The following is a 16,540-nucleotide window of genomic DNA, read 5'->3' on the forward strand; positions in this document are numbered from 1 at the left end:
AGATGCAAGCTAACTACGCTAAAAGCTTGAGATCACAACAAAGCGAGTTAAAAGCTAACTGAGGGTAACGCTAACTGATGTACCTGCCGCGCGAGGTAAACGCAAAAGGTGGGATAAAAGCTAACAAAAGTAACAGCTTGCTGAGTAAAAACTTCGTACATTAGTCAAAGCCAGGTTAGATGAAAGCTAACTCCGCTGAAAGATAATTGACATCTCAGCAAAGTGAGTTTAATGCTAACCAAGGGTAAAGCTAACTAAAGTAACTGCTGCGCAAGGTAAACACCTGGTGAGTTGAAAGCTAACTGCTCTGAAGCTAATCAAGAGTGACGGAGTGAAAGCTAAACGATTAACCGCTGACCGACGTAAAAGCCCACTGAAACAAACGCTCACTGTGTTTAAAACGAATTGAGATAAAAGTCCCAAACTAACGGAGGTAATAGCTTTGCAAGTTACAAGCTAACTGGGTTCATAGTTTTGTTTATTTACGCAAGAATTTTAAGTCATTTTAAGCAGTTTAAAAAGTTTTAAGGTTTATTAGAGTCGTAGTTCCGGAGTCTGCAATTGTTGCGATCTGTCTCGGCCACCGTAAAACTTGATATATAGGGCACTATATAGCAGATATGGAGAGATTCTCAACAGAGCTGAAAGTTTGTCAGTGTAGTTTTGCACATTACCATAAAAAGTACATCAGACAGTAAGAAAGAGGAAAAACTAGTCGAGTTTTACTCTTAGAGACATGCTTATTAATTTAAGAAAAAACACGGCGTAGAAGGTGGAAGTTGTTACATTTCGAGTCGAGACGAAGCTCTGCCCTCCAGACATGCGCATGCCTTAAAAGCCAAAGCTCAGAGTGACGCGTCACTGTCACATTAGACAATCTTCACAGGCCAGTGAGTAATGAAGTCACAGGGGAGACAAAGTTGGACACCAGAAGGATGATGATGAGAGCGCGTGTCAACGGGATGGAACATGAGCTCGCTTTATGGCACAAAAAATAAATAAAAAAAGAAAACAGTCCACTCGATAGAGAGAGAGAGAGAGGGGAAAAAAAGATGAAGGACGGCAGGCTTGCTGTTACATTGAGGATGTTTGAACTTTGCGCTCCGAGCGCAGACAAAAAAAAAAAAAAAAAACACTAACGACAAGCGATAACATGGAGGCTGAGGGAGACAACATAATGGCAACTGGTGAATTGTCTCAAAATGAAACAATATCAAGTCGCCATTGTTGGTCCCAGCAGAAGTTTTTCAAGGACCGCCTCAGAATCCTAACACCAATTAAACATAATTACCATCTGTAAACTGAAATGCCATAGGGAATTAAAATGTTGTTGGAGGAAAAAAGGTTTCATGTTACAACAAATAATTCATTTTTTCGAAAAAAAAAATTGTACTGAAGGTCATATTTTTTTTGAAGAAAAAAAAGTTGTAATGTTTACATGCGCAAAGCTGTATTTTGACTGGGTTAAAATTTGTAATAATTTTACGAATATATAAAATATTTTACCAAGAAAAAGTCGCAATAATATTATATTAAAGTCAAAATTTAACAAGGGAAGAAAGTCATTTTAACAAGTGAATAAAAAAAAAAATACAACTTTATTCTGTAATATTACAACCTATATTTGAGAAAAGATGCCTTTAGTGTCTAAAAAAATAGGTCTACATTCTCGGAAAAGAAAGATTCTTAAAATTACATCTTTTGTTCTTGGAAAAATAGGGCTTTAATTATACACCTTTTGTTCTATTTAAAAAAAAAACTTTACTATCTAAAAAATAGGATGGCATTCTTTTAATAAATATATTTTTTCCTCATAAAAGAGGACTATATTCTCAAAATTATTTTATTCTTTAAAAAAAATCTGATTTCATTTTTAAAATTTTTTTTAAAGTACACCTGCTCTTAAAAAAAGAAAAACAAAACAGGACTATATTGTGGAATATATATCCATTTTGTTGTTGAACAACACAACATTATTCCTGGTAAATATATGTTATTATTTTGTTCTTAAAAAAAGATTATCATCTAAAAATAGGACTGTATTCTTTGAAAAATACACCTTTTGTTCTTGGAGAAAATAGGATTTTATTCCTGTTATGATACTCCTTTTGTTCTTAAAGTCTTTATTCATGCAGGGCTGTCTAATTTCGATTTTTGTTTTACTCTACTTTCTACAACCAGGTTGGCATATACCTGGATTAATTAGTTTAAATAAAGCGAATTAATACTTTTTTATGTGATATGTCACAATCATATGAGAGCTTTAAAGTGGGCCAAAATGTGTATTGTTTTGTTTCTTATTTGGTTTAATAATGCGCTGGCCCTCACATACACAATAATAGAAGTGATACAAAGTGCCGTGCTGTTGTTTTTTTTTCTCTCCTAAAAGAAAAGCCTGAAATGCCAAATGGGAATTCTTCTTCTTGTAAATGTCAGCGATGTTGACATATGCGCAAAGAAGACCAAAAAAAAAAACACTCATCATCACCCACAAGAAGAGAAGAAGAAGAATCACCTTTTATTGTCATGAACATGCATGCGTGCATGCATGCACACGAAATTTGTTCTCTGCATTCAACCCATCACAGTGCACACGTACACATGTTAGTGAATGTTACTTTATAGCGCACTTAGCTTCTGTCTCAAATAGCAAGTGAGCATTTGGCCTCATTTGATTTCATTCAGATGTTTTTTTTAAATTTTTATTAGCTTTTAGCTCATCCTTTAAAAAAAAAAAAAAAAAAAAGTGGCAACATGCTATGAAGGAATAAAAGCTGCCTTCAGGTTGTGTGGTGACATTGTAAACGTGCCCCCTTTGCTTCCTTTCTTTCACCCGCATGAAATATTGAAAGTGAGACCGTTGCCTCCTCACTGAGGTGAACTTGACCCACTTGGCTCAAAAGCAGCATCGCATTGTATGTGCCTGTGTTTGAAGCCCCTGGAGAGGGGGGGGGGGCATTATGCCTCACCCCTGCGGCACTCCTGCCTCTTTCCCCTCCTTCACTCTTGCCAGCCACTTTCATCTCCCTCCACACCCCCCATTCACTCTGTCATGTTGCAAATGCCCTTTTGCAACTCGTATTATTTCCTGTTCAATTTGACACAAAAAGGATTTGTCTCCTTTCAGAATCGAGCGTCTTCTTCCCAGAGGCTCTGCTGTCGGTGGAGGAGGACGTGGGCCGTTTGTCCATCCCCGTCCATCGCAGCGGCGACATCAGCGAGGAGCTGATGGTGCTCTGCTACACGCAGCAGGGTACGGACTCGCTCTTAATGCCTCACCTCGCATATTACCATATTCACCCACACTTACTACAATACTTCATTCTAGAGGGGAGGCGCTCATTTAAATCAACACACGACCCATATAGTTACCGTAGTGTCTCAAATAATGTCTTCAGCTTTGAATAGTAATCAGCACGTGAGTTGCCCGCTTGCAAAAATTAACGCCTCACCTCAAATAACAGGTGGCGGTTAGTAATTAGTTTTACTATGCCATGGATGTCGTTGCGAAAGCAACACAGCAGCGCTATTAATTTGTTGTAGACAAATCATTTCATAATACTGCTAAGTCACAATATAAATTAACATATTTTATTTAATATTTTCTGCATGTTTTATTATAATAATAATAACATTTAAATATATGTATTTTTAACAAATTATTCTCACAATTTAGTAAGAGTTTGTACAAAAAATATATATAATTAGTAGGAAAAACTGACATATTTTTGAGTTTCTTCAATGAAAGAATGTTATAAATAAAATCCTAAATTCTTTGAAATGAGGGCAAAATTGATGCAATAAAAACAAAGACATTCTGTATGTTGTATAGAGATTTTTATACAAATGATTGGCTTTCAAGCTCAGCATTTCCGCCATGTTTATGAGATTTGGGGGCAGCTGTGTTGCTCATGCACACATAGTAATGCAAAAGTAGTCCATCATTGAATATGTAGACTTTTTTTTAATGACGTTTGGCAACTCCATCAACTGAAAGGTAAAAAAGAAAGACAGAGAGAAATGTTTTTTAATGAAATGCAAATGTATTCACGTTAATTGTAGGTTGGGGTGCACTTGATATGTCGGACTGAAGCCTGCTTAAAATGCAGGCAGCACAGAGAGATCCAAAGACGGGCAAGAGCAATTGCTCGGCTGTGATTTTGCCTTAAAAGCCGCTGAAAGGTCATTCCCATTCCCATTAGCAAAGCATCTCATTAGTGCGGCGCTCCTCAGGAAGGGTGACATTTTGTTGTTAGCATACTCCTGTGCTAATCGTCATCATCTTATGATCAAAATGGAGATGAAATTACTGCTTGTACACCAGCCGTCATTTGGATGTTTTTCCTTAATGTTGTGACAATATTTTTCCGTATGTACTGACATAAGCGCTGGGAAACACCAAGAGACACACTTAATTATCTGATCACGTGCTGGTCAAATGTCTATTGATTCCACCTTCTGTCTCTTCCTGTGCGCCAAGGTTCCGCCACGGGTACGGTGCCCACCACCGTCCTGTCCTACTCGGACTACATTTCCCGTCCGGAAGAGCACGGCGGCGTGCTTCGCTTTGACAAGGGCGAGCGGGAGAAGGCGTGCCGGGTGGTGGTCATCGACGACTCGCTGTACGAGCCCCCCGAGAGCTTCAACGTCACCCTCTCTGTGCCCGTGGGGGGCCGTCTGGGCCTGCACTACCCCTCGGCCAGAGTCACCATCCTGGAGGATCAAGACGACGGTCAGGCATTGGTGTCTTGCTGTTTTTCCCGCTCTAATTTGCCATCAAAAGCGTGAAATCACGGAAAGTTTTGCCTCAACTACTCCGTGACAATCACCTACTATCCATCGCAGACACGAGTCAGAATTTTCGTCTCGCTGTCATCTGCTTTTTACTTGGACGACATTCACCTCTGGAGTCCACTGGCATCCCGGTGGGTTCCTGGGGGAGGCATGAAGGATACATTGGGGAGTAAGACAAAAGGGATGGAGGTGGGAGAAAAGAAAGTGGCGGGAGGGAGGGAGGCTGGAGTGAAAGAGTGATAGAAGTCAACGCAGGCGGGGTGCGCTGGAATGAAGGTAGGAGGGATGTAGATTGCAAGGGGGAGGCACGAGGGTGTCCGGAGTGAAGGAGGTGGATAGGAGGAGAGGCTTGGCGGGGGAGAAGAAGGAAGGCAGGTGAGGTAGAAAGTGGAAGGCAGCAAAGGGGACGTGAGACGCACGAGTGAAGGGGGAGGCACAAGTGTTGGACGGGGAAGTCGCAAGTACAAACGGTACATTCCGTTACGTTGGGTGTGGACAAAAAAAGGTTGGACAACACTCACAATGCAGAAGGTGGACAAAAGTATGAGGGTGCAGTGTATTTTTGTGTAATAAAAATATAATGAATATTTCATTAACGTGATTGAATAAAAACCGATAGTGTAACCGATAAAAACATCACTTCAACGCATGGCCCACTTACGGCGTAAAAATGGAAAACAATTTGGAGTGTTTGATGCTGACAATGATGGCGGGAAAGAGAAGCGAGCGAAAAGAGAGAAAAAGAGGGAGAGAGATATTTTTGGAATGATGTCTGATTTTAAGGAACGAGCGAAAGAGAGCGAGAGAAACGCTAAACTTTTCCTCCTGTCACTTTTTTCTTTTTTCCCCCCACATGAAAGCGTCGCGGGAGATGAAACCGCAGCCTCAGGAAACGCTTCAAAAAAGATCTTTGAGCAGTCTGGAGGAGGCGCTGTGCGTGCGTGCGTGCGTGTGTGTCTGTGTGTGTGTGTGTGTGTGAGTGGGTGCATGCACACACAAAGCACATATGATGCACAAAAGCATCAAATCAAAAACATGCACACGTACACACGCACGATACCTACGTATGTACTGAGATGGACCCATGGCAGGCAACGTAACGATTAAGTTTGTGTGACCTCAGCTCCAATGTTTTATTTCGGCGAGGAGGACCGTCACGTGGACGAGAGCGACGGTTTCGTGGAAGTCAAAGTCTTCCGCACCGGCAGCGACCTCTCCAAATCCGGCACCGTGACCGTCCGCTCTCGTAAATCCGAGCCCGTCTCGGCGGAAGGTGAGATCCCGTCAAGGCGAAGTTTGTCAGCTCGTTTTTTCCCACCTTTTCATCAATCATTTATCAACATCCTCAGCCGGAGTGGACTACGTGGGCATCAGTCGGAACCTGGACTTCGCTCCGGGCGTGAGCGCGCTGACGTTCCGGGTCAACATCCTGGACGATCTGGGAAGACCCGAACTGGAAGGACCGGAGACCTTTGATCTGGTCCTTCGCATGCCGGTGAACGGCATCCTGGGAGAACCGGGCAAAGTGACCGTCGCCATCGACGACTCCTTGTCTGACTGTAAGTCACCGAAGAGCTACGGGGAGGTATCGAGTTGGGGGTTAGGAGATGGGGTTGTTTTAGGGTTAGGGATAAATGTGGGTTTAGGTTAGGCTTAGCGTTCAGGTTGCGAGGTAAGTGGAAAGGGTTAGGCTTAGCTTCTGAAAGTGAGCCCCTTCACCCCAGCCCACCTCCACGCTAAAGCCCTGACTGTATTCGACAGTACCCAAGGTGCAGTTCCATGAGGCGGTCCACTCCGGCGAGGAGCACCAGGGTCAGCTGGTGGTGATGGTGTACCGCAGCGGCGACCTGCGCTTCTCGTCCACCGTGCGATGCTCCACCCGGCAGGGCTCGGCGCAGGTCGCCTCTGACTTTGATGAGCGGCCCAACACCGACGCGTCTGTCATCGCCTTCTCACCTGGTATGTCCGGGTTCCTTGTTACAGCTTTATTCCTCCAAATCCTACACAAAGCAATGACAAATGACAGAATTTGTTGACATTTTTGTGCCAAGCATACGCACGTACATTCGTCTCCTGTCCGTCGCAGGCAGAGAATCCAACGAAACCCGTCACCTCATTCACCTTCCTTTGATGCCACAGAGACATTTTGTTTCCAGGTGAGACGGAGAAGCCCTGCGTCCTGTCGCTCGTGGACGACTCGCTCTACGAGGAAGTGGAAGCGCTCCGTTTGGTCCTTGGGAGCCCGAAGAGTGACTCGCAGTTTGGCGCCGCGCTGGGTGACCTGAAGGAGACCTCGGTGAAAATCAAGGACACCGCAGACAGTAAGTTGGGCGACTTCTCTGACTCGATATTTTTTCCCATGATCCTCCTCTCCACCCTCCTTTAGAGCCCATCGTTCGGTTTTCCGAGACCAAATTCAGCGCCAGCGAGCCCAAAGTGGTGGGCGGCGTGGCCAGCGTGCGGATCCCCGTGGTGCGACTGGGCGACACCTCTAAGGTGTCTGTCGTCCGCGTTCACACCAAAGACGGGTCGGCCGTGTCGGGGGAGGACTACCACCCCGTGTCCCAGGGTGAGTCTTCAGGGGATCACTAAGCATACTAATAAGTCTGGTAGTTGTTGGACCTTCAGAAATTGAAAACGTCCTGATTTCTGGGGTAAATCTTTAGCCATGCCTTTCTCTCAGGGTGTTTCGGGGTTGTAGGTTTAGTAACTCGTGCAGGAAAATATAGTTTGCACCTCACTAAGGGAGCTGTCTGAACATCAAAAGCTGTCTGAACACGCCAACAACAGATTTTTGGGGTAAACCTTTACCACTTTCAGGGCCTTTTTGTTTGCCTCCCTCCTCAGTTAATAGGAAAAGTTTAGACACGTGTGAAACGAGATTCTCTTGCGGGAATGTGGAAATGAATGAGCATAGATTTATTCACTGATTTCTCATTTCATCCTGAGCTGGAGGGGAACGGTAACGTCTGATCAAGTCCACCAGAGGGTCCTGTAGTATTTAATTGACTTTCGATGCTCTCTTTAAGCTCTGTTGGTAAGGTCGAACCCTGTGTGTGTGCGTGCGTGCGCGCGCGTCTGTGTGTGTTTTTTGTGTGTGTGTGTGTGTGTCCAGACATTGTGTTCAAGCAGGGGGACAAGGAGCACGTTGTCCATGTTGAGATTCTATACGATGGCGCGGCGGAGACGAGAGAAGCCTTCACGCTGCACCTGAAGCCCGACGACAACATGGTGGCCGAGACGCAGAACGCCAAAGCCACAGTGTACGTCGAGGAGGCCAACAGCATGGCCGACGTCACCTTCCCCTCCCTGCCTCACGTGCTCTCGTTGCTCCACTACGACCACCAAGCCGCCGCCACGGGGGGTTCGCATCCACCTGCCGGTTACCCCGTCATCTGTGTGACCGTGAGTTCACCTGCAATGACACGATGGACATGTTTGGACGTGTGTGTGTGAGTGAATGAATGAGTGCGTGTGTGTGTGTGTGTGTGTGTGCCTGTGAGTGTTTTGTGTGTGTGTATGTCTCCCACCCCCCAGAGAGCGCAAATGAAGAGGTCTTGTCAGAATGGAGGCTCTGAATGTTTCACCTGCAGGCCTCAGAGACTCTTCAAAGCTTCTGAGCCACGTTGACAGCTTTCTAAATATAGACACCTAAAAACATGGCAAATACGCGTCCCTCTTTTCCCGTCCCGTCATTTGCGCTTCGTTTCCGCACCCCCCCCCATATTGTGGATTTTTAGGCAATTGTGTTTTTATGTTTTTACAATATCCAACCAAGTCCAAATTTAGAACTATAAACTTTTAAACAATAGACCCAAAAAATTATATAGTTTCTCTATAGCGTGGATTCGTGAAATATCCCTCGCAATAAACATGGGTTGACTTGATCCCGCCTTCTCTCCTGCAGGCCTGCAACACCCGGTACCCGGACTACGACAAGACGGGCTCCATCTGCGTCAGCGAGCACATCAACGACACCCTGACGCGCTACCGCTGGCTCGTCAGCGCCCCCGCCAGTCCCGACGGCGTCACCGGCCCCATGCGGGAGCTGGACTTCGACACCTTCTTTACCTCCTCCAAGGCCGTCACGCTGGACTCGATCTACTTCCAGGCGGGCTCGCGGGTCCAGTGCGCCGCCCGGGCCGTCAACTCCGACGGAGACGAGGGCCTGGAGCTCAGCAGCCCCGTCGTCACCGTCAGCCACGAGGGAGGTCAGGTGCACATTTTGTCCGGGATCTTCTGCACATGGCGCAATACAATAAAAAGAGAGCTTTCGAGTTAGGGTTTGGAGTTGCGGGGTGGAGTGAGGTTTGGGATTAGGATTAGGATTAGAGTTAGGGTTGTTTTTAGGGATACAGTTAGCATTGGGGCAGTGGCGGCTGGTCCACAGAGGGTGCAAGGGTGATGCCCCACCGCTGACGGTGGTCACCTGATTACTTTCTTTCATGACAGAAAAATTGAATGAAAGTATTTCTAATAAAATAAAAACATTTTGAAATAGATGTTTTAATAAATGTTAAGGGTTACAAGGTTTACGGTTAAGATTAGGTTTACAAACGAGGCTCAAAAACATTCTATTTATACATTTCTTCCTGGTCCAGGTATGTGCCAGCCCCGCAAGATGGGCACCGTGGGCGCAGAGCCTTTCTCGGCCAAGCTCCGCTACACGGGCACGGACGACCCCAAACATCCCAACCTCATCAAAGTGACCGTCACCATGCCGCACGTGGATGGTAGGTGGCGCTTGTGAGATGTAGCGTGTGTCTATGTATTAATAATAAGAGGAGGTGACATGGAAACCATCCTTTCGCAGGCATGCTTCCGATCATTTCCACGCGTCCCCTCAATAATTTAGAGCTGACCCTGAGCCCGGACGGCACCCGGGTGGGCAACCGCCGCTGCTCCAACTTGCCGGACTGTGACGAGGTGAGCACGGCCCACGGTTTCCCGAAGGCGGACACGCACGGCCCGGAGAGCGCGGGGCACTCGGCGCCCTACCAGTTCAGCAGCGCCCTGCGCGGGAACGCCACACTACGCTTCTACCGCAACCTCAACCTGGCGGCCTGCCTGTGGGAGTTCAGCAGCTACTACCGCATGTCCGAGCTGCTCACCGACTGCGGCGGCACCATCGGCACCGACGGACAGGTGTCAACTGTTTGGTTATAGGTTAAAATTGGATTTTATTTAACTGTATCTTGTATTATTTAGAAATTATATCGACTTCTTATTTTATTGAAATTATGTATAAGCATTTTATTTCTTTACAAATTGTATTCAAAATTATTATATTTCATTACATTTAAACCAGCTTCTATGATCAATATGAATACAGTTTTAGTAGTACAGCTTTAAGATAATTATTTAAAACTTTTTATTGACACAAACCTAAGAGAAATTACATTTTAAAAATGTTATCATTTTCAATCAATTTGTATAATTACTTATAATAATAATGATTTATTATTATTAGTAGTAGTGATTAATTGGATTCATTTCCTACAGCTTTTATGCTTTTTATTAGGTGTTAATTGGATTCATTTCCAATAACTTATATTTTTTTATTAATCTTGTAACTTTTGTTGATTCTTATGTTTTTCATTTTCAGTGGTTAAAGTTGAAATTTATTTCATCTAATTCAATAATTTGTTTTTAATTTAATTAATTCTTTAGTTTGAATTGTATTACTTTTATTATTATCATTTATTGTATATTTTAAATATTTGTGTAGTTTTTTTATATTACAAACGTTCAGGCGACGGTTAGGCACTGAGCAGTTTCACAAATATACAGTTGAGCAGCGACATCTTGTGGCTGTTTTACGAAACAATGAACAGGTAGTTCAAAATACAATAGAATATATTTTTTTACTGAAGCAAGTCAATTAAAAAATACAATTGAAATTACAGATATGGGCAAAAAGAACTCAATGGTCTAATCCCAAAACAAAGAACAGGGATGTAGTCCCTCATTTCCGCCTTACAGGTACCGCACAGGAGTCAAACTGTGTTTTTGTGTTCAGGTCCTGAACTTGGTGCAGTCGTACGTGACTCTGCGCGTGCCCCTCTACGTGTCCTACGTCTTCCACTCACCAGTGGGCGCGGGCGGTTGGCAGCACTTTGACCTCCGCTCCGAGCTGCGGCTGACCTTCGTGTACGACACCGCCATCCTGTGGACGGAGGGCATCGGAAGTCCGCCGCAGGCCGAGTTGCAGGGTACGTGAGTTTGCTTAAAGTCTAAGCCATGGAAAAGATGGCTTCGACTGGCAGTGGAAGGTGGTAGTGGGGAAAAAAACTTTACTCGTAAGACAGACGTTCTACTAGTGTGCTGAATTGTTTTACTAGTGAGGACAAAGTGTTCTAGTACATGGATGTCAAATAGATGCTTAAACCTCTAAAAACAGGAAGAGGCATCTTCTCCCACTTTGCCACTTTCAATATGCCAGCGACATTGCCGTACAATTCCGCGGTGAGGCGGGGTCTCAGTTCATGTTTTGATGTATACGGTCGGAACGGTCGGCGTTTTGCGCCGGTCCGCTTCACACGATGTCTTGTGGTTTGTCGTGCAGGATCGCTGCACCCCATCAGCATGCGCATCGACCCGCACGGACGCTTGCTGGTCAACTTTCGCACCAAAGCTCGCTTCAGGGGGTTGTTCGTCCAGTCGCACGCCACGGGACGCATTCCGGGATCTCCGGTCTTGTCAGGGACGTCTGAGCAGTCGACGGTGATGAGCGCGACCCATCCCGCCCTGACGTTCAACCTGAGCTTAGTGAGGAGCGAGCCCACCTTCAACCAGCCCATGCAGCAGTGGACCTTCACCTCCGACTTTGCCGTAAGTACGAGCGACGTACGTGCAGCCACTCGACGTGCTGATGAAATGCGATCGGTCGCAGGTGCGAGACTACTCGGGGACCTACACTGTCAATCTGGTCCCCTGCACCGCCTCACAGAACACGGAGTACTCTGTGCCGCCCGTGTGCAGCCCCAGCGAACCGGTCGCCTTTGATGTGGATATCCGATTCCAGCAAGTAAGTAAGGCTGATTGGAAACGTTTGGGCCGATTTTGCCTTGCGTCGTTATGCTAAGCGTTAGTGTCTGTGCTCAGGTGAGCGATCCTGTGGCTGTTGAGTTCAGTCTGAACACTCAAATGTTCCTGCTGTCTAAAAGAAGTTTGTGGCTCTCTGACGGCTCCGTCGACATCAGCCAAGAGAGCGCTGTCGCTTTTTTGGAAGGTAAGCAGACTTGTGGTGTCCCCCAAGGCTCAATTTTAGGTCCAGGACTTTTGAACCTCAAGAGGCGATTGTGATATGTACAGTATTTCAATACACTGTCAAAATTACATGGAAAGCTGTTCCTGATCCCCTACTCAGTGTGAGACAATTCACTCGAATTAAGATGCATACGATTCACTGCAATTACGATGTGATTCACTCCATATGCTATCCGATACATTGTACTCCAATTATGATGCAATTTACTCCAATTGCGATACGATTGACTCCAGTTATGATACGATTCAGTTTGATACTGTTCACTCAGTTGCGATGCAGTGCGATGTGAGACCATACGATTCGATTAAATATGATCCGATTCACTCCAATTATGATACGAGGCACTCAAATTATGATACTGTACCATTCAATATGAATCACTTCAAACTACAATTCAATATGATACGACTCAATACAATTCACTCCAATTATGATGCAATGGGAAATAATTTGATATGATTCACTCCTATTACAATTGGATTCACTCCAATTATAATGCAATATAAGAAATTACCCCAACTCCCATGCGATGTAATTGGACGCGGTAATGAAGGTGTTTGTCTTCTCTCTCCCGCCCCCTGCAGGGGACATTGTATACGGTCGGGTGATGGTGGACCCGGTGCAGAACCTTGGAGATTCTTTCTTCTGCAGCATCGAGAAAGTTTTCCTGTGCACCGGAGCTGATGGCTACGTTCCCAAGTACAGCCCCACCAACTTTGAATTTGGCTGCCTGGCCGATTCGCCGTCGCTTCTCTACAGATTCAAAATCATTGTAAGTGAATTTATTTGACTATTTCACTCTTGAAGTGTTTTGGAACATTTTCTTGTCATGCAGGATAAAGAACAGCCGGAGACTCAGGCGCGAGTTTTCGGCGACGTGGATTTTAACGCCATGCTGGCAATGGACGACCCTTCGGCCGCGCCGCTTGTCAGGCAGCCCGGATCCGACGGATTCAAGATGGATTCCAGGGCCATGTTCCAGGTAGTGTTACCCCACTTCCCAATTGCGCAACCTCAAGTTGGACACATTTTTTTACTCAATCAGTCTGATTTATCCTTTTTCTTATTAATTTCACAATAAAACAAAACTGTTTTCCTGGGTGGCTTTGTTCATTTTATTTGTGTATTTGTTTTATTTATTTTATTCATTTTCTGTTTTGTTTTATTTTAAATGTTTAGTTTTTGAATTACTTTTACATTTACATGTATGTTATATTTTTTAGGATTTATTATATTATAGATTGTATTTATTATTTTTGCTGTTTATTTTTGGGTTCTAATGTTATTTTGTTGTATTGAATCTTTCTTTCTTTGTTGTCATTAATTTTTTGCCTCTTTTAATTTTAATTAAAAACGTGTACATGATACTTGATTTTGTTTTGACTGTTGATTTTTTTTTTTTTTTTTTTTTTTTTTTTAATCATACAGCGAACTTGTGTGTGTTTGGTTCAGGTGGCATCGGGTCGTGAGTGGTACATTCACACCATCTACACGGTGCGCTCCAGGGAAAGCGCCAACAAAGGCATCGGGAAGCGCGGCCTGGAATCTCACCGCCGCCGCCGCCGCCACGCCTTCACCTCCACGGGGGGCACCCGGTCCGCTTCGGCCGCGGATCTCGGCCCCGACGCCAACCGCGGCACCAATATCATGCACGTCGCCCTGGACCGCGTCAAACGTCCGGCGGCCGCGGGGTCCGCACACCGGCCGTCCTCCGCGCAGGCCGGCGAGCTGATCGGCGGCCGGGGGGATGAGGGCGCGGTGACGGTGGCGGGGGCCCTGGTGGGCGTCCTGCTGATGGCGCTGATGGGCGGCGTCCTGACGCTGGCGGTGCGCTACAGACGCAAGGACGGCGAACGGGAGCTAGAATGGCGGGAGGGCGTGCGGGAAGCCGTCAAAGGTTCGCTTAGCTCAGAGCCCATCTTGGTAGTCAGGATGCAACACTGTCGCAACAGCTCCGACGTCTGACACGCAACAAAAAGATACCATGGAGGCATTTTGTCATTATACTTTCTTTGCTTTTTATTTCTTTTATAGACTGATTTATGTATTTATTTTTATTATTTTTTTTTTACACTATGGCATGGTGGTACAGAAGAGTATGAGGATCACACCATAAGGGAAAAAAATAATGACTATACAGTACTCTAAAGTTTTTGTTTTTTTCAATAATAATTACCCATTTTTGCAATCTTTGGGGCAATGTTGTCGTATTACATGATTCAAATCATGGGGATGAGTCAAAACATTACAAGATTAAAATCCAAATTTTTCGTAAAAAAAATTGTAACATTACAACATTGTCGGCATTAAAAACTAATAACCAATATAGTACAAAGTTGTTGTTTTTTCAAAGAAAAATGTCTAAATACTACATTTAAGTTAAAATTTATGGGAAATTTTGTAATTGTATGCAAAAAAAATTATAATCTGATACTAGGCAATTAGAGTCAACTTTCTTTTTTTTTTAAGAAGTCAGAATATTGCAAGATTATATATGGATTTTTATGTAAGAAAGTTGTAAAGTGGTGCTTTTTGCCAACAAAAAAAACCGCACTATTACAGGATTTAAGTCCCATTTTTTTCAAGATAAAAAGTCTTAATATTACGAGAACAAAGTCATATTCAAGACAAAAAGTCAGAATATTACTATATTAAAGTGCTACAATTATTTAAGATCACTATATTAAATTATGCGGTAAAAAAGTTATAACTGCATTTTTCAAATTAAAAACTTGGGGGTTTTTTTTGCAAAAAAAAGTCAGAATATTACAAGAATAATAGATTAAAGTTATATTTTTATCAAAACAAAAAGACAGAATATTACAAGATTAAATCTGAAATGTTATGGAAAAAATGCCATCATGCAAGATTAAAGTCTTTTTGGGGGGAAGATAAAAAAAGTCTTAATTTTAACATATTTTTCCAAACAAAAAAATGTTTTGGGGGGAGAGAGTCAGAATATTACAAAATTGGAGTCAAATTCTTTACGGAAAAAGTCATAATCATACGAGGAAAAAATAGTTGCATTTTTTTTTTCCAGATAAAAATTAGTGTATGAAATTACAGCTGTATTTTTTTTCCCCGGGATAAAGTCATAAAATTACAAGATTAAAGTTGTCAAAATATTTTAACTTGTTTTTAGATTAGATAAAATTACACTTCTTATCCAAGAGTTTTACATTACCATTCAAAAGTTTGGGTTTTTCATTCAATAGGATGAGAGAGTGCATCCAAACTTTTACAAAACATTTTAATCAGGACAATAGAACGTTTTCTCTTGAAACAAAATGACTTCATCCTTCGTAGTTTACTGTGTTAGCCTGGGCTTGAATTTTAAATTTATACACAGAATTGTTTGAAAAATTGGATTATGCCACATGGACTGCACTTATTGCAACATGTAATATCAGAAACAAACAGCAGATGAATCTATCAAGGGTTATTACGTTCAATCTCCCGTTTACATTTTGTATGACCTATTTGAACCGGATTGTGTTCTACTACTACTGAGTTTTTTCTTTTATTATTTTACAGCTGGCTGTTTTCACAATATGTGTTCTCATCACATTATTATCATTGTGTAGACATGAACTGTAAACACACACAAGAAGCTGTTGCGGTACGGTCACTGAACGTTATACTCATATATATATATATATATAACTCATATAATCATACGATTTGTTTACATTTGAGTGTTCCTATTTATTTGTCTCATTATGGGCAGGACTTATTTCTAAATGTGTAATTGCTGCCACACTCGCCCATGCAAATCCAAGCTATGCAATGTAATTTAATGTTTATGACATCATAGCCACACTTCCCATGTACAGGACAGTCACAATCAAACTTCATATTCACTTTGTGTCTTTTTAGGAATGTTTTTTGAAATAAAATGTATTTAATAGAATAAATATGGACGCTTTGCTCCCGGGAAGTTATTGTCATTGTACTCCACAAAAGCAACTTCAGGTACAAGTGACAAATTAAAAGTTGATATTATTGTAATGCCCTGTCGCTGGTGCACTTCAGTCGCTTTATTACCACAAGCGGTACCAGAATCCATATATGTATGTGTACATATGTATACACATATATATATATATATTATATATATATATATGTGTGTGTAATATAAGTAATGGAAACACAAAAACATGTATATTTTATACTATTACAAAATTGTACCCAAACGATAAGTGTAGTTACCTAAACAATGGATACACAAAAATCAATTTTTTTATTTAACTATATTTAGTTGATTTAAACAATAGAAAGAAAAGCATAGTACAACAGAGCATTTTAGTTTAAGAATATATTTACTTTTGTGTAGATTTAGATTAGTTTGAGGAAAATATTGAGTAGATCTGTTTAGGACGTGTCAAAAAAAAGGGGGGGGGGAAGTGTCAATACTAAATATATATTAACCATATATAAATATTTATTCTAAAAATTGTTTTAAGTAATACAACCATT

The 16,540-nt window shown here is 42.9% G+C and overlaps 1 protein-coding gene across 1 annotated transcript in view; it reads left to right on the top strand.

Annotated features, from left to right (window-relative positions):
* LOC133467449 (FRAS1-related extracellular matrix protein 2-like) overlaps positions 1–15,982 on the top strand; it is a 30,319-nt gene extending 14,337 nt beyond the window's left edge. The window contains exons 5-22 of the mRNA XM_061752334.1: positions 3,128–3,253; positions 4,481–4,732; positions 5,918–6,067; positions 6,144–6,353; positions 6,556–6,753; positions 6,951–7,115; positions 7,181–7,363; positions 7,910–8,199; positions 8,702–9,005; positions 9,396–9,527; positions 9,608–9,939; positions 10,814–11,006; positions 11,360–11,625; positions 11,687–11,821; positions 11,899–12,025; positions 12,649–12,836; positions 12,900–13,046; positions 13,517–15,982. Of these exons, the coding sequence (XP_061608318.1) occupies positions 3,128–3,253; positions 4,481–4,732; positions 5,918–6,067; positions 6,144–6,353; positions 6,556–6,753; positions 6,951–7,115; positions 7,181–7,363; positions 7,910–8,199; positions 8,702–9,005; positions 9,396–9,527; positions 9,608–9,939; positions 10,814–11,006; positions 11,360–11,625; positions 11,687–11,821; positions 11,899–12,025; positions 12,649–12,836; positions 12,900–13,046; positions 13,517–14,029 (3,911 nt within the window). The 3' untranslated portion in view covers positions 14,030–15,982. The remainder of the gene's footprint in view (positions 1–3,127; positions 3,254–4,480; positions 4,733–5,917; positions 6,068–6,143; positions 6,354–6,555; positions 6,754–6,950; positions 7,116–7,180; positions 7,364–7,909; positions 8,200–8,701; positions 9,006–9,395; positions 9,528–9,607; positions 9,940–10,813; positions 11,007–11,359; positions 11,626–11,686; positions 11,822–11,898; positions 12,026–12,648; positions 12,837–12,899; positions 13,047–13,516) is intronic.
* Positions 15,983–16,540: the final 558 nt, after the last annotated feature.

The sequence above is a fragment of the Phyllopteryx taeniolatus genome, chromosome 17 (genome assembly GCF_024500385.1).
Source record: "Phyllopteryx taeniolatus isolate TA_2022b chromosome 17, UOR_Ptae_1.2, whole genome shotgun sequence".
Classification (NCBI taxonomy): Eukaryota; Metazoa; Chordata; class Actinopteri; order Syngnathiformes; family Syngnathidae; genus Phyllopteryx; species Phyllopteryx taeniolatus.